Source organism: Balaenoptera musculus, chromosome 14 (genome assembly GCF_009873245.2).
Source record: "Balaenoptera musculus isolate JJ_BM4_2016_0621 chromosome 14, mBalMus1.pri.v3, whole genome shotgun sequence".
NCBI classification, from domain to species: Eukaryota; Metazoa; Chordata; class Mammalia; order Artiodactyla; family Balaenopteridae; genus Balaenoptera; species Balaenoptera musculus.
In genome coordinates this window covers 5727979-5751370 of record NC_045798.1, presented here as the reverse complement: position 1 = coordinate 5751370, position 23392 = coordinate 5727979, and the positions used below count along the sequence as shown (strand labels likewise).

At 44.7% G+C, this 23392-nt stretch overlaps 1 protein-coding gene and 2 pseudogenes across 1 annotated transcript; 2 read left to right on the top strand and 1 right to left on the bottom strand.

Moving 5' to 3' along the window:
* The first annotated feature begins 8936 nt into the window (after positions 1–8936).
* Positions 8937–10513, top strand: LOC118880030 (annotated as a pseudogene).
* LOC118880413 lies at positions 9933–10043 on the top strand (annotated as a pseudogene).
* Positions 10514–15123: 4610 nt separating the features above from the next.
* Positions 15124–17773, bottom strand: UBC (ubiquitin C). Its single transcript, XM_036822927.1, has 2 exons — positions 17442–17773; positions 15124–16570 (listed from the first exon to the last, which is right to left on the bottom strand). The coding sequence occupies exon 2, from the start codon at positions 16565–16567 to the stop codon at positions 15194–15196; it is 1374 nt and encodes a 457-aa protein (XP_036678822.1). The 5' UTR covers positions 16568–16570; positions 17442–17773; the 3' UTR covers positions 15124–15193.
* Positions 17774–23392: the final 5619 nt, after the last annotated feature.

The window sequence follows — 23392 nt, the reverse complement described above, 5'->3', positions numbered from 1 at the left end:
GAACCGGGGCCCCCCACAGTAGAAGGGCAGAGTCTTAACCACTGGATCACCAGGGAAGTCCATTAACTTCCTCTTAAAAAAAACAATGTTAGGGCTTCCCTGGTGGCGCAGTGGTTGAGAATCTGCCTGCCAATGCAGGGGACACGGGTTCGAGCCCTGGTCTGGGAAGATCCCACATGCCGCGGAGCAGCTAGGCCCGTGAGCCACAACTACTGAGCCTGCGCGTCTGGAGCCTGTGCTCCGCAACAAGAGAGGCCATGATAGTGAGAGGCCCCCACTTGCCGCAACTAGAGAGAGCCCTCGCGCAGAAACGAAGACCCAACACAGCCAAAAATAAATTTAAAAAAACAAAAAAAAACAAAACGGTGTGCTCCTATTAAAAATAATAATTTTATTGAGTCACACACCATAAAGTTCAGCCTTTGAAGGCGTACGATTCCGTGGGTTTTAGTACATTCATAATGTTGTACAACTCTCACCACCATCTAATTCCAGAACATTTTTATCTCCCCCAAAAGAAACCCCATACTCTTTAAAAAAGTCACTCCCTGCTCCCCCTCCCCCAGCCCCTGACAACCACTAATCTGCTTTCTGTCTCTCTGGATTTGCTTATTCGCACAGTTCATATAGATGGAATCCAACTGTTAAAAAGAACATAAGCAGGACTTGAATGGACCAAATGATGAGATTGTGGTGTGAACCACGGATTACAGTTCATTCAATTCTGTGCTCTGACAGCCAACGGGAAAAGCCAGAATCTGGGTCCTTGTGGTGATGTTCAGGTACTAAATTAACCCCTACTGGAGCAGCCCCATTTCTGGCTTCTTGTTATGCAATGTAACAAAGGTCTCTATTGTTCGAGTCGCTTTTGATTGGATTTTTCCTTACTTACCACCCAGAGCCCTCAAAGTGATATGACCCAGGAACCCACACCCCTACGGTGCTATTCCTTCCAGCCACGAGCCTTTGCACATGCTGTTCCCTCTGCCTGGAAAGACTCTCCAACCAGCTGTGGCTTCCCCGTCCTTTTGACTTCAGCTTCTGTTTAAAAGTTACCAGAAAGTCTTATTTTAGGGGCTTATTGGAGGCCCTGTCTACATCTTGCTGGGTGGGCCCATCAGCATTCACGCAGGACACATGCGTTGTAGAGGACAGGGTTCTGCCCCAGAGGTCCAAGGAGGAGAAAGATCCTGGCGGGGCAACCACCAGTGCCACCTGCATTTCCATGGGATTGAACACCCAGCCCTGAGCCCGCTGGATCCAAAGTATGCACCTTTTTCATTTTGAAAAGCTTTTCCAAGCCAGTCTCCAAAAAGAGTATCACCATTTATACTCCCAGTGACAGTATACACAAGAACCTTCTCTGTATCCTCAACAGTTGGGTATTATCAAACTCTTCATTTTCGCACACTGGAGAGGTGAAAAATTACTAATTGCTTGGCTCTGCACTTCTTTTCATTATAAATGAGGCCGAACATTTTTTCATATAGTTATCAGCCATTTGTGAACTTCACATTGACCTCCTGTGATCATTTTTTCTACTGGCTTGTTTGTTAGCACTCGCTCTTTGTATATGAAGGACACCAATTCTTTGCCTAACATCAGAGTTACAAATATATTTTCCAAGTCAGCTTTGCCTTCAATATTTTGCAAAAGATGAAATTTTATTTTCTCGTGATCAGATTTACTTTTTCTATGAATTCTTAGTTTTGTGTTATATTCAGAAAAGTCTCCCAAACCAAGAATTTTTTAAAAATCTATATTCTCTTCCAGTGATTTGTAGGTGTTTCTATTTTTATATCTCTGCTCTATTTGGAATTAATTTGTTTTCAGCTATGGAGTAAGAAAGGAATCCAGTTATGCCAATCCAATGTATTACAAGTCCTTTCTCCATTGAATGAAGTCACCATCTTTAACAAGCCAGTTTCTTTATATACTTTCATCTCTCTGGATTTTTCTCTTATGACAATGCTCAATCCAGCCATTCCTTCTCTAGGGCCAACTGTATCTAATACTCCACCTTTATAATTCATTATAATATTTGGTAAAGCTAATCTCCCCTCTCTAGTCTCCATTTCCAGAATTTTCCTGACAATTCTCATGTATTCACTTTTTTCTGTGTACTTCAGCACCATTTTCTCAAAGTCCCCCATAATTTCCTGTTGGTTATTTAACTGAGATTGCATTGATTTCTGGCTATATTTAGGGAACTCTGACATCATTCCAAAATGGATTCTTCTTCTCTAAGAACAAAGATCATCTCGCCACTCATCCAAGCTTCCTTTTATATTTAATAGTAGAATTTTAACACCTTTTATATTTATATCCTCCACATTCCTTGAGAAGTTTGCTGCTAAATATTTCATCATTATGGTTGCTATTGTAAATTGGATCTTTTCTTCCATGATAAGTGAAGTTGTATATTTATAGCCAAGTCCAAAGATTGATTTAGTGGGTGTGGATTGAAACTCCAAGAATTCTGCATTGTTAATCCACAATCCAGCCCATCATGACACTCACTGGTGTCTGAGAACCTTTTTCATTCAACACTAAGAATCTCAGATTGGAGAAGAATCTTAGGCCAAGGCAGCAGATTTGTTTCTTCCTGTGCTACGTTTCACATCCTTTGCAATTTCTGAAAAGTAAGAACTGAAATTAGAGTTTTGCCCAGCACAGAACTGAGAAGAGGAAATGTGTTCTTATTTAAGTGAAACAAAACACAAACTCTTAGAGTCCCGTGAAATAACAACTCAGACTCTGCTCAGAGCAAATGCTTTCTCCTTTAAGAAATCACCTTCCAAGGCAAGAGCAAACCTCCATAAACCGAGTGAAAGGAGGCTCCAGAAGCATGTGGGAAAGTGCTCTTTTCCAGCATGTGGCCCGTGTTCATCCAGGATGTAGGGTCTTTGCAAATCACCCACTCCAACTGTCCTATGTTACAAATGAGGGTTATGAGGTCCTGAGAGACCTGTTCCAGAGGATCCAAGGTCCACCTCGTAGTTCATTTTGCATAAATACAAACTGTGCACAATTTCTATGGAAACTTTACATCACAAATCCTCAAAGAAAACATCTGGAAAGCTGCACAAGAAACCAGTAACAGAGGTTATCTCTGCGGAAGGCAGTCAGAGCAGAGGGAGACATTTCCCCCCCCCCCAAAACCCTTTCATGCTTGTGGTAGCTTTAAAACATGCCTGCAAATTCTTTGACATTTATCCATGTAAAGGTGAAGTCTGTTATGCACCAAAGGACACAGTCAACAGAGCGAAAAGGCAACCTACAGAATGGCAGAAAATATTTGCAAATCATATATCTACTAAGGGGTTAATCCAGAATATATAAAGAGCTCTTACAACTCCACAACCCCAAAATCAAATAACCCGATTTAAAAATGGACAAAGAACCTGAATAGAAATTTCTACAAAGATGTTATACAAATAGCTAACCAGCATATGAAAAGATTCTCAACATCACTGATCATCAGAGAAATGCAAATCAAAACCACAGTGAGATATCACCTTACACACATTAGGATGACTACTATCAAAACAAAATGAACACACAAACAAACAAAACAGAAAATAACAAGTGTTGGGAAGGATGTGAAGAAATTGGAACCTTTGGGCACTGTTGGTGGGAATGTAAAATGGTGCAGCCATTATGGAAAACAGTATGGCAATTCCTCAAAAAATTAAAATAGAACTACCATATGATCTACCAACTCCATCTCTGAGTATATACCCGAAAGAATTCAGAGCAGGATCTCAAAGAGATATTTGCACATCCATGCAAATAGCAGCATTATTTATGACAGCCAAGAGGTCGAAGCAATCCAAGAGTCCACTGATGGATGGATAAACAAAACGTAGTATACACATACAATGGAATATTTTTCAGCCTTAAAAATTAGGAAGGAAATCCGGTCACATGGTACAACATGGATGAACCTTGACGAGATTATGCTAAGTGAAATAAGCCAGTCACAAAAAAGACAAATACTGTATGATTTCACTTATATGAGGTACCCAGAGTAGTAAAACTCATAGAGACAGAAAGTAGAATTCTGGTTGCCAGAGGCTGGGTGGAGTGGGGTGGGAAGTTGTTATTCAGTGACTTTTAGTTTTGCAAGATGCAGAAGTTCTGGGCATCTGTTGTACAATGATGTGCATATAGTTAACACTACTGAACTGCATACTTAAAAATGGTTAAGATGGTACATTATATGTTATGTGTTTTTTAACCACATTGGGGGCAGGGGGAAGAAAGCAAAAACCAGAACAAAAAGGTAGAAACTAATTCTCTTCCCCTTGAATGTTTAGGCAGCTGTCTCGCTGCTCTGCCACACACTTACCCCACCCGCGAGGGTCAGAGCTGGCTCACTGGCACCCTGTCCCCATTCAAGCCCAAGGGCAGAGGGAAAGTGAGTGGAGGACAACCAGATTCCTTTTTAATAACATGACCTTGAAGTTGTACCTTCTAGCTGTACTTGCTTCTAATGCACAGAAGGTGGCAGAAGTGATGCAGTGTTCGTCTGGCTCTCAAGGGCTGCTGGCTCTTGGAAACCAGCCGCCATGCTGGGAGGAACCTCTGACCACATGAAGTTGCTCTGTGTAGAGTTCTGGCAAGAGCCCCCACTGAGGTCCCAGCCAAAACCAGCTCCCGATGCCAAACGAGTGAGGGAGGAAGCCTCCCTGACTCCTCCAGCCATTTCTGACCCCAAGCACATGAGAGATCCCTGCAGCGACCACCTTGCTGAGCCCACTCACCCCAGAACCCTGGGAGATCAGCATAATAGATCATAGTGGTTTTCCACCGCTAAGTTCGGAATGGTTTATGAAGCAGCAATAGATAATCAAAGCAATACAGTTGAATTTTTTTAAATTGTGTATATGTATTTTTTTAATTTTGAAAAGATATGGGGCTTCCCTGGTGACGCAGTGGTTAAGAATTTGCCTGCCAATGCAGGAAACACGGGTTCGAGCCCTGGTCTGGGAAGATCCCACATGCTGCAGAGCAACTAAGCTCGTGCACCACAACCACTGAGCCTGCGCTCTAGAGCCCGCGAGCCACGACTACTGAGCCTGCGCGCCTACAGCCCATGCTCTGCAACAAGAGAAGCCACCGCAATGAGAAGCCCGTGCACTGCAACGAAGAGCAGCCCCCGCTCGCTGCTCGTGCAACTAGAGAAAGCCTGTGCACAGCAGTGAAGACCCAACGCAGCCAAATAAATAAGTAAGTAAATAAATAAATTTATAATTTTAAAAAGATAATCAAAGCCCTATTGCTGCTTTTAAAGTCTAAAGATTTGCATAAAGTCTAAAAAGATTCTACATCACAGTTTTTTTTTGCCCATGTACCCTAAAGAACTACTTTCAGAATTTTTTCCTGATTGTGGAATATTTTAACATTCATGAGAGGACAGGGAATAACATATTCAGCATCCGGCTCTCTTGAACCTTAATATTATGACATATTTGGTGCGCTTGTTTTTTAAACATTTTAAATTGTGATTTTAAAAAGACACATAAGAGGGCTTCCCTTGTGGCTCAGTGGTTAAGAATCTGCCTGCCAATGCAGGGGACACGGGTTCGAGCCCTGGTCTGGGAAGATCCCACATGCCACGGAGCAACTGGGCCCGTGAGCCACAATTACTGAGCCTGCGCGTCTGGAGCCTGTGCTCCGCGACAAGAGAGGCCGCGATGGTGAGAGGCCCGCGCACCGCGATGAAGAGTTGTCCCCACTTGCCGCAACTGGAGAAAGCCCTCGCACAGAAACGAAGACTCAACACAGTCATAAATAAATAAATAAATAAATAAAAGAACGTGAATTTCTAAAAAAAAAAAAAAAAAAAAAAAATGTTACACAGTTTAAAAGTCAACAGTCCTGTGTATCTGCCACTGCAGATTTGCATTCCGAGAGCAAAAAGTCAATTACTCATGTGGAAAAGGACTAGGTGACAGCCCCTTACCTGTGCAGTTAAATGAACAATCTGTACCTGATAATGGAGTCTCTTATGAGAAACATCATACTTTTCTTTTAAGTGACAGCTGGGCCCTTTTATAATTTGTTGTAGCTTTGGGCGTTCCATATCCAATTCTACCCTTCCTTCTGAATCCACCATAGCTAATAATTAGCAGCACACAGTTCAACACCAGTGACGGGTGAGGCAATCAATATAAACAGTAGACGCTGCCCTGAAGGACAAAGTCCCCAACTAAGATACAAAGAACTTGGAGAAATGCTTTTCATATTGAAAGTGCTTTTGTCAGTGAAATAATGAATGAGGTTAGGGGAAGCTTAAAATAATTTTCAAATTAAAACTATTGTAAGATACCATTATTCACCTAGCGGACAAGCAAAGATAAAAGTTTGAGAAGCCCCAGTGCTGGCCATGGTGTGGGGAAACAGGGGCTGTTGATTATTGTTGGCAGGGTGTAAATTTGTGTAACCTCTTTGGAGGGGGACTTGGCAAAGTCTGTCTAAATTTAAAAAGCATGTGCCCTTTGACCCACAAGTTCCCTTGAGAAGCGTATCTATCAGATATACATGCACACATGGGCAAAGATCTATGTGTAAGAATAGCCATATAGGGAATTCCCTGGTGGTCCAGTGGTTGGGACTCTGCACTCTCACTGCCGAGGGCCTGGGTTCAATCCCTGGTCGGGGAGCTAAGATCCCACAAACCACGCAGTGAAGCCAAAACAAAACAAAATAAAACCTTATTAAAAAAAAAAAACAGGGGGCTTCCCTGGTGGCGCAGTGGTTGAGAATCTGCCTGCCAATGCAGGGGACACAGGTTCAAGCCCTGGTCTGGGAAGATCCCACATGCCGCGGAGCAGCTAGGCCCGTGAGCCACAATTACTGAGCCTGCGCATCTGGAGCCTGTGCTCCGCAACAAGAGAGGCCGCGATAGTGAGAGGCCCGCGCACCGCGATGAAGAGTGGCCCCCACTTGCCGCAACTGAAGAAAGCCCTCGCACAGAAACGAAGATCCAACACAGCCATAAATAAATAAATAAATAAATAATTTAAAAAAAAAAAAGAAAACCACATTAAAAAAAAGAATAGTCATAATCTTGTTCCACTGATTATAGTAGAAAAATATTGGAAGCAACGTGAATAGCCAACAGTAGAAGGATGCTTAACTAAGTGATGGTCCACCTACACCACACCATCCAACAGAACTTTCTGCCATGATGGAAACATGTCCACTAGTCACATGTTTCTACTAAACTTTTTTTTTTTTTAATTTTGGCCTCGCCACACAGCTTGCCAGATCTTAGTTCCCCGACCAGGGATTGAACCCAGGCCACAGCAATGAAAGGGCCGAATCCTAACCACCAGACCACCAGGGAATTCCCCCACTACTAGACTCTTAACATGTGGCCAGTGCAATGGATGAACTCATTTTATTTAATTTTAATTAATTTAAATGTAAATAGCCATGTGTGGTTAGCTTCTTGGAATCGAGCTATGAACTTCTAACAACTTGGCCTTGTCTTTCTTTTATCCACGCCAATGAGTCATCCCTGAGACTTCCCTGAAGCCGTTCATCCTGCCGCTCCTAAATGTGCGACACGACAGACCATTCTTGAGGCCCTGGGCTTGCTGTGATGGCTCTACCACCCAGCCCAGCAAGAAGATAAAAGGCTTCTTCTTGGAATCGGAGCCTGAATCAGACGCTTTGGGTTCCAAGCACCGAGAGCTGCAGTCCAAGCAATAAAACAGAAAAAAACCCAATTTTCGTGGTGCTTCCACGGGGATCTGAGAGCACAGTGGTTAAGACCGTGGAGCTGGGCAATTCCACTCTTGGATATATAACCGGAAAAAACAAAAACACTAATTCAAAAAGATACATGCACCCCAGTGTTCCTAGCAGCCTTGTTTACAATGGCCAAGATATGGAAGCAACCTGAGTGCCCATCCACAGATGAATGGATAAAGAAGATGTGGTACATGTATACAATGGAATACTACTCAGCCATAAAAAAAGAACAAAATGTTGCCATTTGCAGCAACATGGATGGACTTGGAAGTCATTATGCTAAGTGAAATAAGTCAGATAGAAAAAGGCAAATACTGTATGATATCACTTAAATGTGGAATCTAAAAAATACAGCAAACTAGTGAATATCATAAAAAAGAAGCCCACTCACAGATACAGAGAACAAACTAGTGGTTATCAGTAGGGAGAGGGTGGGAGGTACAAACTACTGGGTGTAAGGTAGGCTCAGGGATGTACTGTACAACGCAGGGAATAGAGCCAATACTTTGTAATAACTGTAAATGGGAGGTAACCTTTAAAATTGTATTAAAAAATTAAAAATACAAAAAAATAAATAAAAATCTGTACAAATATATATTCTATAACATTCAAAAAAAAAAAAAAGAGTGTGGAACTGGGGCCAGACTGCCTGGTGCCCTCCCTGTACCTCTCTGTGCCTCAGTTTCTGCATCAATAAAATCTGGACGTTCACCGTGCCTTGGTCTCAGAGTCGTTAAGAAGTTTCGGATTGGGACTTCCCTGGCGGCCCAGTGGTTAAGACTCTGAGCTTCCAGTGCAAGGGGCACAGGTTTGATCCCTGGTCGGGGAACTAAGATCCCACATGCCAGGCAGAGCAGCCAAAAAATTTTTTTAAAAAAAAAGGACAACGAAGAAGTTTCGCATTGAAGTGCGTGCCGTGCATGATGAGGACTGAGTTATCAGTATGCTAACAGGTAGGGGAACTAACAGTAGACAAATATCCAACCAGTCAGAAAATTCCAGATACTGAGAAGCGCTACGAAGGACCTAGGAGTGGATCATGGGATGAGACTAGTTGAGAGCCAGTGGACTAGTTTAAAATGGTGGTCATGGAAGGGAGGTTGGAGTTGAACCCTGAGAGAGGAGGTGGGTCCTCTGATGGGAAGATCTAGGGGAGGGCATTCCAGGCAGAGATGAGTGCAAAGGCCCTGAAGCAGGAAAAGCCTCGGGCTGTTCCTAAGCCGTAAAGAAAACTGTGCAGCTAAGGGAGAATGAATAGGGGCAGAACGGCAGCAATGAGGCCAAGAGATAGGATGGCTGGTCTTTGGGGATTTTTAAGCAGGGGAGGGCTTCTTGTTTTCAATAACTAACTGGGATGGCAAACCAGCAAGCAGGAAGACCCGGACACGAGGGCCGGCGGTCCATGTGCTGACACACTGTCACCTTCTGGGGGTCCCCTGGGCCTCATCCCCCTCCCCATGCCCTTCACACCCTCTTGATTGTTGTATTTGCCCAAAGAGAGAGTCAGAAATGAGGAATGAGGGACATAGGCTCAAGCCATCAGCTTTCTGGAAATCTGCACATCCCACACTACTGGGAGGAGGGTGGATCATCCAGGGCCCAAGTGGGAGCAGAGACCAGTTGGGGGGTTAAGATGAAAGAAATCGGTGCCTCGGATCAGGGTGTTGGCCTGGAGAAAGAGCCACAAGAGTCTGGCTATGTTTTAGAGGCTGAGTGGATGGGATTTGCTGATGAATTGGACTGGATGGGTGACAGAAAGAGAGGTAAAGGCTTTGGCTGGAACAGGAAGACATGGAGGAGATATTAGCTGAGACGGAAAGATGAAGGGACAGACAGGTGGAGTGCAAATTGGGAGACAATAAATGTGTTCTATTATATATATTTTTCAAAATGGCACACACATATGAGGAAACGATCAGACAAATCCAGAATGGGAGACATTTGTTAAATCGGCTGGCCTGGTTCTTCAAAGTCAGTGTCCTAGGAAATACAAAAGGCATAGGGTTGTTCTAGATTAAGAGAAAGAGAGGGTGTGGGGAAATCCCTGGCAGTCTAGTGGTTAGGACTTTGCCTCTCACTGCTGAGGTCCTGGGTTCAATCCCTGGTCAGGGAACTAAGATCCCACAGGCCACGCTGAACGGCCAAAAAACAAGAGAGACAGAGGAGGGGTGTTGTGTGAAGGGAGAGAAGGTTAGCTCTCCCCTGCACTAGGATAGAAGAGGCCCTCAGGCCTGACAACAGAGATACGGTTAAAGTACGGCCACCTACCCACGGTTTCTCAAAGTCGTGTGCCTGAGGTACACTGGTGGGGAATTCAGTGCCACATCTGCCCTGACCCCTGAGATCTGCCCTCTAGGTCTGTCTCCAAAAAAGGTTGGTGATGACATCGCCAAGGCAACCAGTGACTGGAGGCATCTGAGGATGACAGTGAAACTGATCATTCAGAACCAACAGGCTCAGACTGAGGCGGTACGTTTTGCCTCTGCGCTGATCATCAAAAAGTCCTCAAGGAACGGCCAAGAGACGGAAAGAAGCAGAAAAACATTAAGCACAGTGGGAGTATCACTTTGACAAGATTGTCAACATTGCCCGACAGATGCAGCACCGGTCTTTGGTTAGAGAATTCTCTTGGAACCATCAAGAGACCCTGAGGACTGCCCGGTCTGTGAGGTGTTGTGCTGATGTCCACCACCATCACGACATGAAAGATGACATCAACAGTGGTGCCATGCAATGCCCAGTTAGTTAAAAACTAGAAAGGGAAGTGTTTCAATAAAGGAGCACGTAAATAAAGAATCATTTCACAACCAAACCAAAAAAAAAAAAAAGAGAGAGAAACATAAAGGATATATAATAACCAATGCAAAGCATGAAACTTTACTGGATCCTGGATCAAAAAATAAATCAGCTATACTGACATTCTTGGGATGATTTATTCCAAAAACTTTCAAAATTCTCTTTTGGCAGGGAAACATTTGAAAAAAAAAATGTCTAATCTGTTTTCAATTTCTTTTTAAATGAAAGAAAAGAACAGGGCCATTTTAAGACCAATGTAGGCCCTAGACATTTTTACTTTGGATGCCACAGCCAAATATAAAGCATTTCATATTATATCTTGCATTAAAAAGTACCCCCATTTAAATACAAGTCCCTATGTCAGCGTTGAAGTCTGTGCCAGTTTATGTGTTACCTTTTGAAGATTCTAAAATATTTAAATTCAATCTTGTAATTTTCATATATTGGATACAATGTATTTTTTACAATCTCAAGCATTTCCGGGGGTGGGGGTGGGGACCTTTGAAAACTCTAGTGAAGCCCATCAGGTTGGACTATGCCAGGGGAATGACCAATAGGGAGGAGGGGGCAGGGAGTTGTGACCCAGTGTCTGTGTGGGCCAGTGTGGAGGAGTCAGCATTTCCTTTAAAGCCCATATGACCCACCTGTTCTGCATTGTGTGTGACCACCTCTAGGAAGTCCACTTACCAGTTTCCCTTCCCTGATATTTTTGGGGGTTTCTGAGGAATGCTTCCACTTTCCACAAATCTGTGCTGATAGTTCCTTGCTGCTCAGCCAGCCTCCTGCCTCAGGAAATTCTGCCAGTGACCTCTTGCCATCCTATACACGCCTTCTCTGGGCTGCGATATAACCTCTCTGTGCTGTCCCAGGAACCCAGCTTTTTCCTTACTGCAGCCAAGGCTATAGACTTTTTTTTTTTAAAGTCAGACATAGGGGAAAGGTGGTATTTTAGAAAGAGGGAGCAGCTGGAGTGAAACAAGGAAGTAGAAAATGTTAGGGAGCATATGGGGAAAAAGAAAGTGGTCAGCAGATAAGAGAAGCAGGGAGAAGGGTATTTTGAGGGGTTAGATCTGATGAGATACTGTAAGAAACAGAGAATCTACGTTGAATAATAGCTACATTCGATGCTATGGCGTCATTCCAGCTGGAATGGAAAAGGAGATGGCTTGGGGCTTCCCTGGTGGCGCAGCGGTTAAGAATCCACCTGCCAATGCAATCGAACCAAGGATGGGTTCCCCGGTCCGGGAAGATCCCACATGCCGCGGAGCAACTAAGCCCGTGCGTCACAACTACTGAGCCTGTGCTCTAGAGCCCGCGACCCACAACTACTGAGCCCGCGAGCCACAACTACTGAAGCCCGTGCGCCTAGAGCCTGTGCTCCACAACAAGAGAAGCCACCGCAATGAGAAGCCTGCGCACCTCAATGAAGAGTAGCCCCGCTCGCAGCAACTAGAGAAAAACCTGCATGCAGCAGCGAAGACCCAACGCAGCAAAAAAATAAATTAAAAAAAAAAAAAGAGATGGCTTCAGGACTGGCAGAAACAGGATAAAGTAAAAGGCATTTGGGAGGACAGTAAATTAACTTTTACTAATAAGTAAACAACCCACTGTGAGAAACAGAGAAGTAAAAGCACATATTGCCTAGTCAACCACACCGCTTGGGGGCGCTGCAGGCTTTATGACTAAACCAAAGTCTGTTCCAGTAGCTCCCTCTTCCGGCAGAGATAGCACTGCACACTAAGGCTGACATCCTTGAGTTAAAAAGCGCTTGCCACCTCTAAACAGCATACCTCTCTGAGGACCATATTTATAATAACTTGACGAGGACTTCGTTGTGCTTTCAGACAAAACATAAAAAGGAACACTAAACAAGTATGAGCCACGCATTTTTCTTCTGGTTTATTCAAGATTCACACAATCACATCTATGTAAATGAATCCTTACATAGTATTAACTCAAGTGTGAAACTAAACTTTGGGGTGCTTTAAGATCATTCAACGAAACTGAGCAAGTCTAGCATCTCTGTTCTTTAAATAGACTCAGAATCCCTTGATGATAGAAACGCTTCTCATTCATCACTATACCATTATTTTTCCTGTCATGCTTGTATTTGTTGGGTGAAGGGTCCTGTAAATGTTCACTAGGGATTGTGTTGCTCTCGTGGTCTTTATTCTTGAGAAAATTACATGAAAGGTATTTTTCCTTTATACAGAATGAAAGGATATTAGAACTCTGTCAAAACTATAAAAGACAAAGTGAAAAAGCATGGTGCAGGACAGACTGCAAGCCAGTATGCTACCTTTTGCATAAAGGGGAATTAATAATTAGTAGTTGCTTGTACATGCATAGAGAAACTCTGAAAGCACATACTGGGGGAGGTGGAGAACCAAGTGGCTGGGAGACAAAATTGAAGACTTCATTATATACTGTTTTAAACTTTTTATATGTCTGAAACACATTAAAGTATCATCTACTCAAAAAAATAAAAGTAGGAAAATATGAGACAGTAACAAACACAGTAATCATTATTTATAAAAGTGTTTTAAGGCTGATTTTTAAAATTATCCCCAAGAACCTTATTAAATAGAAATCTTGTATTTTTGTTATCCTTTCAAAATATTAGTATATGACAGATACGTGTATAAGGATGTAGTCACAGGTCATCTATACAATGAAATACTAGAGTATTAAAAAGAATGATGGAGATCTTGATATGCTGGCATGGAAAGATGTCCATAATTACCTAGTTTTTAAAAAAAAAGCTGAGAAACACTATATTGTGAATGGTCCTATTTGTATTTATGTATACAACTATATGTATTTACTACACAGGAGGAAAGCCCAAAGGAATACCAAACTTTAAAATTAGTTATCACTGGAAAGGAATATGGTTAACTACTTAGGAACTTAGGTGGGCTACCTTTGACTTTATAAAACACAATGTATGTATACATTGTAATTAGAAACAGTAATAGGCAAATAATACTCATTTTCCTGGGAGTAAGCTTATGTGGAACTTTCACTTCATCATTGATTTTAATGTTTGTACTATACCTTATGCATATTTTAGTATTTAATATATTTATATATATTTTGTACCATCACTGATTTTAATGTAATTGTTTTTCAAATCTTTTCTAGTGTTCACACCTGTAATTAGCAATTCCTTTCGTTAAACTTGACAGGAAGGAGCCACGTGTTCCTCAGCAAGTTCTCCATTGAGCATCCCCACCCCTAGGACGCCCACAGAGCTTTATGCTCTAATGCCAAGATCCTTCTGCGTGTCACACACATGGTCCCCCCCATGAGCTGACCCAGCCCCACGTTCTGAAGCATCACTAGCCACTGACCGTCTCACACTTGAAGACAAAGCACTCATCACTAACACGGCCTTAAGAACCTTGCAAAACCTGTCCTGCAGAGCCATCATTTTCAAGATGCTATTGAGGTTTTTCTCCTATGCTATGACCACTTATTTTTAATGAGCAATAAAATTACTTACACAAGAACTATTCAGTGACTGGACATGGTTACAGGTGCTGGTGGAGTTCCAAGGATTTTTGTAGTGTTGCTTCTCGACCTGTATGTTCATTTGCATGGGTGAATCATGGAAACCCAGTGAACTATACATGTTCTCGTGTCAATAAAGTGAAAACCCACAATAAGTAACGGATTTGCCTAAGACAAACTTCTCAAATGGCATTTCCTAGTTGTGATTCCCTAAAGCGAGGACTTAAGCCTGTTGACTTCAGGTATTTTAGGACTGGCAGTAATACAAAATTTCCTCTGCATCAGAAGTTACACATGCATACCCTAAAAGTGGAAGAGTGGAAGGGAGAAGCTGGCGGGCGTGATGCTCTTTGGAGAGAAAAATCCCTTATTTCGAGTCCTTCAAATAAGCCTCTGACTTCAGGGGTACCTACCAACCAGCGCCAGCTCCTTATATTAAACCAACTTCCCTGCAACTTTCACCTTTGGCTCTAGTTATGACATACAAAGATACTTACCAGTAGCATTTGATTGGGTAAATGTCACTACTATAAAAGACCCAAGAGCCAACTGCTTCACCCACCAATTTAGCTATATACAAATCTTTCATCTAGTCACATAAAATTAAGGAATCTTGACAATCTTATCTTAGCAAAAATGATGACAATAGCTTTCTCTACTAACTCCTACTAAACTTTCTAGCATAACGCCTAATGAGACTTCAGTAAAAATTAAACTGCCACATCCTAGAGAACAAACATATGGACACCAAGAGGGAAAGTGGCGGGGGGGGGGGGGGGTGATGAATTGGGAGATTGGGATTGACACAGATACACTAGTTTTACATCTACATCTAAGCGTCCACATGGAAAATTCTAACTGCAACCTCCAACTTGTCTGGTTTTTATTTATACTCACCCACTACAGTTCCATATTAAGGCCACCTTTTACTGACATTTCTTACCTCCAGGTTACCACAGAATCATCTGGTAGACCGAAACATTGATCCCTCACACCCCACCCCTAATTAAAAATCTTCTGGAAACACTTATTAAAAATAAATAAATTACACTATTTGAGAATGCCAACAACTTTATTGAAAGAAAAGTGCAACGAAATTTGTCAAAAGCTTAAAAGGGAGAACTTAGACACCTCCCCTCAAGCGCAGGACCAGGTGCAGAGTGGACTCTTTCTGGATGTTGTAGTCAGACAGGGTGCGCCCATCTTCCAGCTGTTTCCCGGCAAAGATCAACCTCTGCTGGTCTGGGGGGATGCCCTCCTTGTCTTGGATCTTGGCCTTGACGTTCTCGATGGTGTCACTGGGCTCCACCTCCAAGGTGATGGTCTTACCGGTCAAGGTCTTCACGAAGATCTGCATCCCACCTCTGAGGCGGAGGACCAGATGCAGAGTGGATTCTTTCTGGATGTTGTAATCAGACAGGGTGCGCCCATCTTCCAGCTGTTTCCCGGCAAAGATCAACCTCTGCTGGTCTGGGGGGATGCCCTCCTTGTCTTGGATCTTGGCCTTGACGTTCTCGATGGTGTCACTGGGCTCCACCTCCAAGGTGATGGTCTTACCGGTCAAGGTCTTCACGAAGATCTGCATCCCACCTCTGAGGCGGAGGACCAGGTGCAGAGTGGACTCTTTCTGGATGTTGTAATCAGACAGGGTGCGCCCATCTTCCAGCTGTTTCCCGGCAAAGATCAACCTCTGCTGGTCTGGGGGGATGCCCTCCTTGTCTTGGATCTTGGCCTTGACGTTCTCGATGGTGTCACTGGGCTCCACCTCCAAGGTGATGGTCTTACCGGTCAAGGTCTTCACGAAGATCTGCATCCCACCTCTGAGGCGGAGGACCAAGTGCAGAGTGGATTCTTTCTGGATATTGTAGTCAGACAGGGTGCGCCCATCTTCCAGCTGTTTCCCGGCAAAGATCAACCTCTGCTGGTCTGGGGGGATGCCCTCCTTGTCTTGGATCTTGGCCTTGACGTTCTCGATGGTGTCACTGGGCTCCACCTCCAAGGTGATGGTCTTACCGGTCAAGGTCTTCACGAAGATCTGCATCCCACCTCTGAGGCGGAGGACCAAGTGCAGAGTGGATTCTTTCTGGATATTGTAATCAGACAGGGTGCGCCCATCTTCCAGCTGTTTCCCGGCAAAGATCAACCTCTGCTGGTCTGGGGGGATGCCCTCCTTGTCTTGGATCTTGGCCTTGACGTTCTCGATGGTGTCACTGGGCTCCACCTCCAAGGTGATGGTCTTACCGGTCAAGGTCTTCACGAAGATCTGCATCCCACCTCTGAGGCGGAGGACCAGGTGCAGAGTGGACTCTTTCTGGATGTTGTAGTCAGACAGGGTGCGCCCATCTTCCAGCTGTTTCCCGGCAAAGATCAACCTCTGCTGGTCTGGGGGGATGCCCTCTTTTTCTTGGATCTTCCCCTTGACGTTCTCGATGGTGTCACTGGGCTCCACCTCCAGGGTGATGGTCTTACCCGTCAAGGTCTTCACAAAGATCTGCATTGTCTGTTGGAACAAAAAAAAAATAACACAAAAAAAACCCCCAGCGTTTAACAAGTAATTCAGAGGTCAACACATACCTAGTGCTACAAAGTTATGCGTCACTATGTACTAGCCAAATGACTAACCTGCCCAAAAACTCGAAAGCTTGACAAATAAGATCAAAACCAACGTTTCATGCACTTAAGAAAGAAAAGCAGGGAAACCTGACCCAAGTCAATGCGCGGGCCTCACTTACCCTCCCCCCTCACTGGCTGTGTGTCCCCTGCCAACAGCGCAGAGACCACCCCACGCCCAAACCCTGTGCCCCGAGACGAGAAAAACTCTCCCTCCACATATCCCGGCAGGCGGCCCCACCCTCGCTTATGAGCCCACAGAAGGGATGACGTCTCGTAACCGCGGGGGCGAGCGGGTCCCCTCCCCCATCGCGCGTGCACGACGGCTCCGTGGCATCGGCAGTTAACGTCCCCTTACTGGGACGGGAAACCGAGTTCTCGCTCGAGTCAAACCGGGCCCTAATGTTCGATTCCCTCACACACTGCCCAACCCCGTTCCCCGAAAAGCTGGGCCCCGCCGCCATGGAGGCCTCACGGGCCTCTCGCGTTTCCTTTCCAGCCGCAGTCCCCTCCCCCGTCCCTCATCTTCCCTCCCCCGTCCCTCATCTTCCCTCTCCCACCTCACAGCCCGCTGCGAGTCCGGCTTCTCCCTCCGAGAGACGGGGAACGGCCGCCATTTTGCCGCGTTCCTCCCCCTCAGGATCACCCTGCTGCTAGCGGGCCCCGGGTGACTGAAGGCCTCGGCTGCCCCCTCTGCCGCAGCGGGCAAGTCGACCCCCCGCGCCCCCCGCGGCCGCGAGACCCCCAGGACCCCTACTCACCAAGTGGTGGTGGCGACAGCGAACACAGAAGAACCGCAACTCAGTTCTCAGCCTTCACGAAACTGCCTGCTCTCCGCCTCCCCGGCGCTTCCTTATATAGTTACAGGTAGCGCCGCTCCGATGGATCCCTCCGCAGAAACGCCGAGAAGGGACTACTTTTCGCAGCCCTCCTGCCCTCTGAAGAGAAACCCCAGACTCGACTAATGCCACTCATAAAATGCTCTGCTGTGAAGACTGGAGCTTTGGGGCCGAATCTGGCGCGGAGCGGGCTGCCGTCCCGAGAGGCCGGGCGGAGGGATCAGTCCGCTCGTTGAGCGCTGCGTCCGCGGACTTGCCCGGGGCTCGACTTGAGGGGAGGGAGAATGGGGAGCGGGCGGCGTGAAAACCCGGCGTGGAGTCGTCCAGGCGTCCGGAGCGGGCTGTCTCCGCCGCCCGACCTCGATGCCCCCTCCCCCCGGCCCGGGCGGGCCCCGCCGTTCCCGAGACCCGCCCTAGGCGGACAGGCGTCCGGCCGAGCGCCTCACGCCGAGTCGGGGTCCCGCTCCCCCAGCGCACACCCCGCCCTGCCCTTCCCCCCCGCGAATAAAGAGGGGTGTTTATTGTGAGTCTCATTAGATAATGGTAGTGTTTCTGTTGCCCTGAACTTCCCCCTCATCCTCAGCCCGTCGCGAGGCCTCTCTGGGGGGTCCAGCCCCCAAACTTGTGGCGGCCGCGCCCATCCCCCACCGGGCGGGCACCGGGACAAGACGAATGACTCGACAAATCCCGGGGCCGCGGCCTCAAGCCCGCCTCAGACGGGTCGTCAGGAGCCTCGGGAATTCCTCAGAACACAGGAGTGAAAACTAAGTTTCCAAGGGAGAAATGCCTATGGCAGGTCTACATTGAGTTTTGAAAAGAAAAGCAGAAATTCCACACAGCTGTGTAAAACTCTTTGCCCTGGACTTGAAAGGTGACAGAACTTTCCAGATTGCTCTTCAGCCTTCCTGGTTTGTGCTTGATTATCAACAGGGAGGCGTTGGAATTTGAATTCTGTTGACATTGAGCTGAGCTCAGAAATCAGAAATCAAACCTATTTAAGCCCGAGATTTTAAGAAGATACTTATTGAATCTTAAGTTCTGTTTATTCCTGGGGAAAAAAAATTAATATCCCAAATATAAAATTTAATTCTCTAGGCAAATTCCCTTTGGGTAAAAGAAGAGAAAAAGATCGTCAGTTAGATCTTTTTCCTTTTTTTATGACAATCTATTTTATGATCTCTATGTCATTTCTCCAGCAGATTTTTAAAGTATTTTGAAATATATGAACATGATGCCAACAGATTTTTTTGAAGTTTACAGTGGAAAATCTTTCTCATGCCTTCAGTTCCCCAGCCACCGTTCTTTCTGGACTCTTCTAGAAATATTCCCTATTTGTACAAACGAGGGGAGGGTGTTTTTAATTTTTACCCTTAAAGGCTTCAAAAATATATATATAGAAAAAGGGGCAACTGACTAAAACATGTTCTGCCATTAAGAAAAGACTACATTCCTGCTTGAAATTATGAACATCATATTACTTAAACATTATACTTAAAACGTGAATCAGAACAAAACTGCTATATATTTTCTTTGGTAACCTGTGTATGTACTTATGAAGAAGGTCTGAGCAATTTTCAAAATAGACTTTAACCTCTATCATTTTTAACATTTTTCAGAATGAATTTATTACTGGGCAATTAAAATGAATAATAAAAATAAAATGTCATTTTTCAGGTTAGCAGGAGACCCCAGTTGACAGGGAGAGAGTAAAGAGACAAAGTTGGTGATTAAATATTATAGTTAATCCCACTAGGGGATTGTAAGCAGAGAAAAAAGTATGTAAGTTAAGGGGTCTTTCACTCAAGAAAGCAGGTTTACATAACCACAAAACCAGCAGGCTTGCTTAGCAAAAAAATCCCATGCAACAGAAGCATGAGACATGCCCCGAAACAAACAACGCTGGAAGGAGACCCACATCCTGCCCAGTGAGCTCAGTAACTTAATGATTCCCAGGACACGTTCCTCTGGGCATACTAAAAACAAACATATAAGGAAAGGGTGACATTATACTGAAACCTGAGATGATTTACCATTTTTAATATATGTTACCACCTTTTAGCTCATTTCCACTGTGCCATGACAGTCCTGACTTGACGATGGAGGGACAAGAAAACTCCCCTCCCTGACATGGAGGAGGAACTGATGATGGAAGCTTAACATCTACTCAAGAATGAGGCAGGGCAGAAGTTGAGACACAGATGTAGAGAACAAACGTATGGACACCAAGGGGGGAAAACCACGGTGGGGATGTATACACTGATATGTATAAAATTGATGACTGATTTAAAAACAAAAAAACAAAAAAAACTTAATAAAAAAAAAAAGAATGAGGAAGAAGGTGGTCTTTCCCCCTCCCCACTTTTTGTTGGATTCTAAAACTGCAGCCTGCTAAGTTCTTGGGGTGCAGCCCCCTCTCGCCCACCCGCTTGGAAACCTCACAAGCGTCCTATTCTAATAAATCACTCCTTATCTATCACTTTGCCTCTCGCTGAATTCTTTCTGCGCTGAGACATAAAGAACTGGAGCTCCGCAGAGCCTCCCACCCCGAGACGGAGACGCATTTCTGCCAGTTTCACAGTGACTTCCAATACAGACCTCCGTCAAGGTTATTTCTAACTTTTTGGAAAGGGGGTTTAAAGGAACAGAACAGCAAGGCTCTTTATAAAGTTTTTTTCTTTTTTTCTCCCTAAATTTCAGAAAGAAGTTTTCAGAGGAACAAAAAGCTGAGGTTCTTTCTCAGGTGACCAGACCTGGCTTCAAACCACAACCTGTTTGCTTTTGGCTGTGCCTTTCCTGCAAGCCTTGTGATTCCTGTTGTTTCAAGGCTGAGTCACAAGCTTTGTGACATAGTTTTCTTCATGGTCCAAAAGGTACAGAGAAAAACAGGCCTGATTTCAGAGGCAAGGGAGGAAAAGAAGGAGAAAGAGGGGGAGAGGAGGGAGAAGAGAGGCTCAGAGGGTGGGGAATGGGCCCAGGGTTATCTTCAAAGAGAAAACAACATTCTTATGAGCTGAGAACACTGTGTTGCCTCTGGCAGAAAAATTCTCTGCACCACCCCTGCGGTCCCTAACTTAAGTCTAACTGTGGGTTCAGTTGAAGCAAATAGTAATAAACATTTGTCCAAGGGCACTGAGGTGAGGGGGAGGGGAGGGAAAAATGACCTCCCCAAAGACAGGTGGCTGCTGTTTATTTGGAGCAGTGGTTCTCAACCACGAGTGATTTGGCCCATCGGTGGACATTTGGCCATGTCTGGAGACTTTTTTTTTTTTTTTTTGGCCCCCTCTCCGCTCTCGGGATCTTAGTTCCCTGACCAGGGATTGAACCCAGGCCACAGCAGTGAAAGCACCGAGTCGTAACCACTGGACTGCCAGGGAATTCCCAGGAGACATTTTTGGTTGTCATACTGTGGTATTGGGGGTGAGGGGTGCCACTAGCATCTAGTGATAAAGGCCAGGGCTGCTGCTAAACATCCTTCAATGGACGGTCCCCCATAATACAGAATTACCCGGTCCCCAATGTCAGTAATCCATTGGGTTGATAAACCCTGCTGTACAGAGGATTTTTGTTGCTGTTGTTCCAACTGCTTTTCTATTTGCTGAGAAGGGCTCCCAAAGTCTAAATGTCCCACTTGGATTCAGGAATCGGGTATCAAATCACGCTCCTAAAATCCCCTGACCTAGAATGCAATGTGCTAGAACGTGCCAGAAGCCGCTTGAGTCACTGGATCCATTTTCAGCTCCTTCATCCACTGACCCATCGTTTGCAGGCGCCCCAGAAGGGATTGCCTCAGAGCTGGCACCAATGGAAGAGTGACAGAGACCCAGCAACAAGGCGGGATTGGTGGGCAGGCGTGAGCACGTGATGAGCTGAGCTCACAAAGGGCCTGGGTGTTGGGCTGCAGGGGGCTGGACTGGTGCCTGCTGGTCCGCCGGCCTTTCCTCCTTCCCCCAAAGGACTCAGCTCCCCTGAAGGTCACACAACCTTGTATGGGGCTTAACTCAGCATCATGAGACTGTTCGCACAACGACCAGCAAACATTTTCCTCCCAAGGGAAAGGGTGAAATCGGAGAGCTGGATGGGAAAGGTTTGCCTTGTGTTGTCATCAGTTACATAACCATAAAAGGAAGTCAAGGGAATCTGCGGCTTGGGGGGGGGGGGGGGGAAGAAGAAGAAGAAGAAGAAGCCCTAGAGGCTCTGTTCCTTTTCCTGCTTACATTTGTGTATTTGCATTGTGTGGCAGAAAACAAACTGCTCTGGCTTCAAAATAACCCATTTCATCCCCCACCAGTCAGAAAATCAGACCGAAGCTCCAGTCCCCAGTTTTGCCTAGTATAGGAACGTTAAGAAGTTAGTTAACTTACCGGGTCTTTGTTTTGTGTTTTAATTTGTTGTCTTTAAATTGTGGCAAAATACACACAAAATTTATCATCCCAACCATTTTTTAGTGTACAGTTCAGTAGTGTTAAGTATATTGTAGGGGAGGAAAAATAATTTTCCTTTTACCCTTCTGAGTTCTTAGCTGAGATGCCTGTAATGAAAGACAGATTAACAAGAGGAACAAAACAAAACAAAGCACAATAATTTATTAACATGCACACCTCGTGAATATATGGGAGATACCCCGGAGGGAAAATGTGTCACTCAAAGATGTGACTTTAGAATTTAGGCTTAAATACCATCTTAACAGGGAAAGTCCTCTTAAGGGAGAGTAAATGATTTTTACTGGGAGAATAGAAGACTGGATAGAGATATGATAGCTTGTGACACAGTTTGGTATCAACTTTTAGTCTCTCCTGTGTCAAAAGCCAATCTTCCCTGCTTGGTGAAACTCCTGGGAAGGGGATCTAGGACCATGGAGTTCCTTTTGAAGGATCTGTCTTTGGGCGGAGAAGGGGAGTTCAGTGAAAGCCTCGCTTTGCATTTGCTGTTTTTCAAGCGCGATAGCTCAAAATAACGTCAGGGGCATGTTCTGCTATCTTTCAACTTTCACCCTGTTGTGCAGCCATCACCGCCATCCGTCTCCACTCTTCATCTTGCAAGACTGAAACTCTGTACCCATTAGACACTAACCCTTCACCCCCAGCCCTTGGCAACCATCATTCTTTCTGTTTCTATGAATTTGACTAGTTTTTTTATTTTAGATCTTAGACCAGGATCGAACCTGGGTCCCCCTGCAGTGGGAACGCGGAGGCTTAACCACTAGACCGCTGGGAAGTCGCAAGACTGTGACTACCTTTGGTACCTCATATAATGGACTTTGATTTTTTTAATTGTAAAATCAAATCTAATCATTGGGAAACATTTTTTTCAAAGATTTATGACATCTTTTCTAGAAAGCTCCATTTCCCAGCATACCTTGTTCTTTTTTCCTTATGGTGTTTTTTTTCCTTGTCATTGTGCTATTAGAAATATTTAAGCATAAGATACAAAGTAAAACAGAAGCGTATGATTCGTTTCATGTGAGGCCTGATAACTTTAGAGATAACCTCAACGTTTTGTTCTCTTAAAACCTTGTTGACATTTAGGGAGAAATAACCTTCACGGAAGTTCATTACAAAAAGAAGCTGTCACCAGTACTCCACTCCCCAACTGGGTGAGTCATTTCATGAATTTGTTTCATCGCAAAAAACGAAGGCTGTGCAGAGTCCGATCCCTCCAGCTCTAAGATGAGATGTTTTTATGATTTAAAACATGAGGGCAAATCAAATGAGAGACAGGATTTGATGGATGAGGAATTCGTTATTTCTGCAGACGAAGAACCACCGAACCCAGAGTGCAACAGGACCCCTTCTTTTAATAAAATAGCTTTTATTTTTAATGATAAAGTACAGTGTATAAACATAGGTTTAAACAGTATGTGCGCCACAGCCATT

Coding starts and splice junctions, on each gene's coding strand:
- UBC (XM_036822927.1), bottom strand. CDS start 16,567: ATGCAGATCTTTGTGAAGACCTTGACGGGTAAGACCATCACCCTGGAG.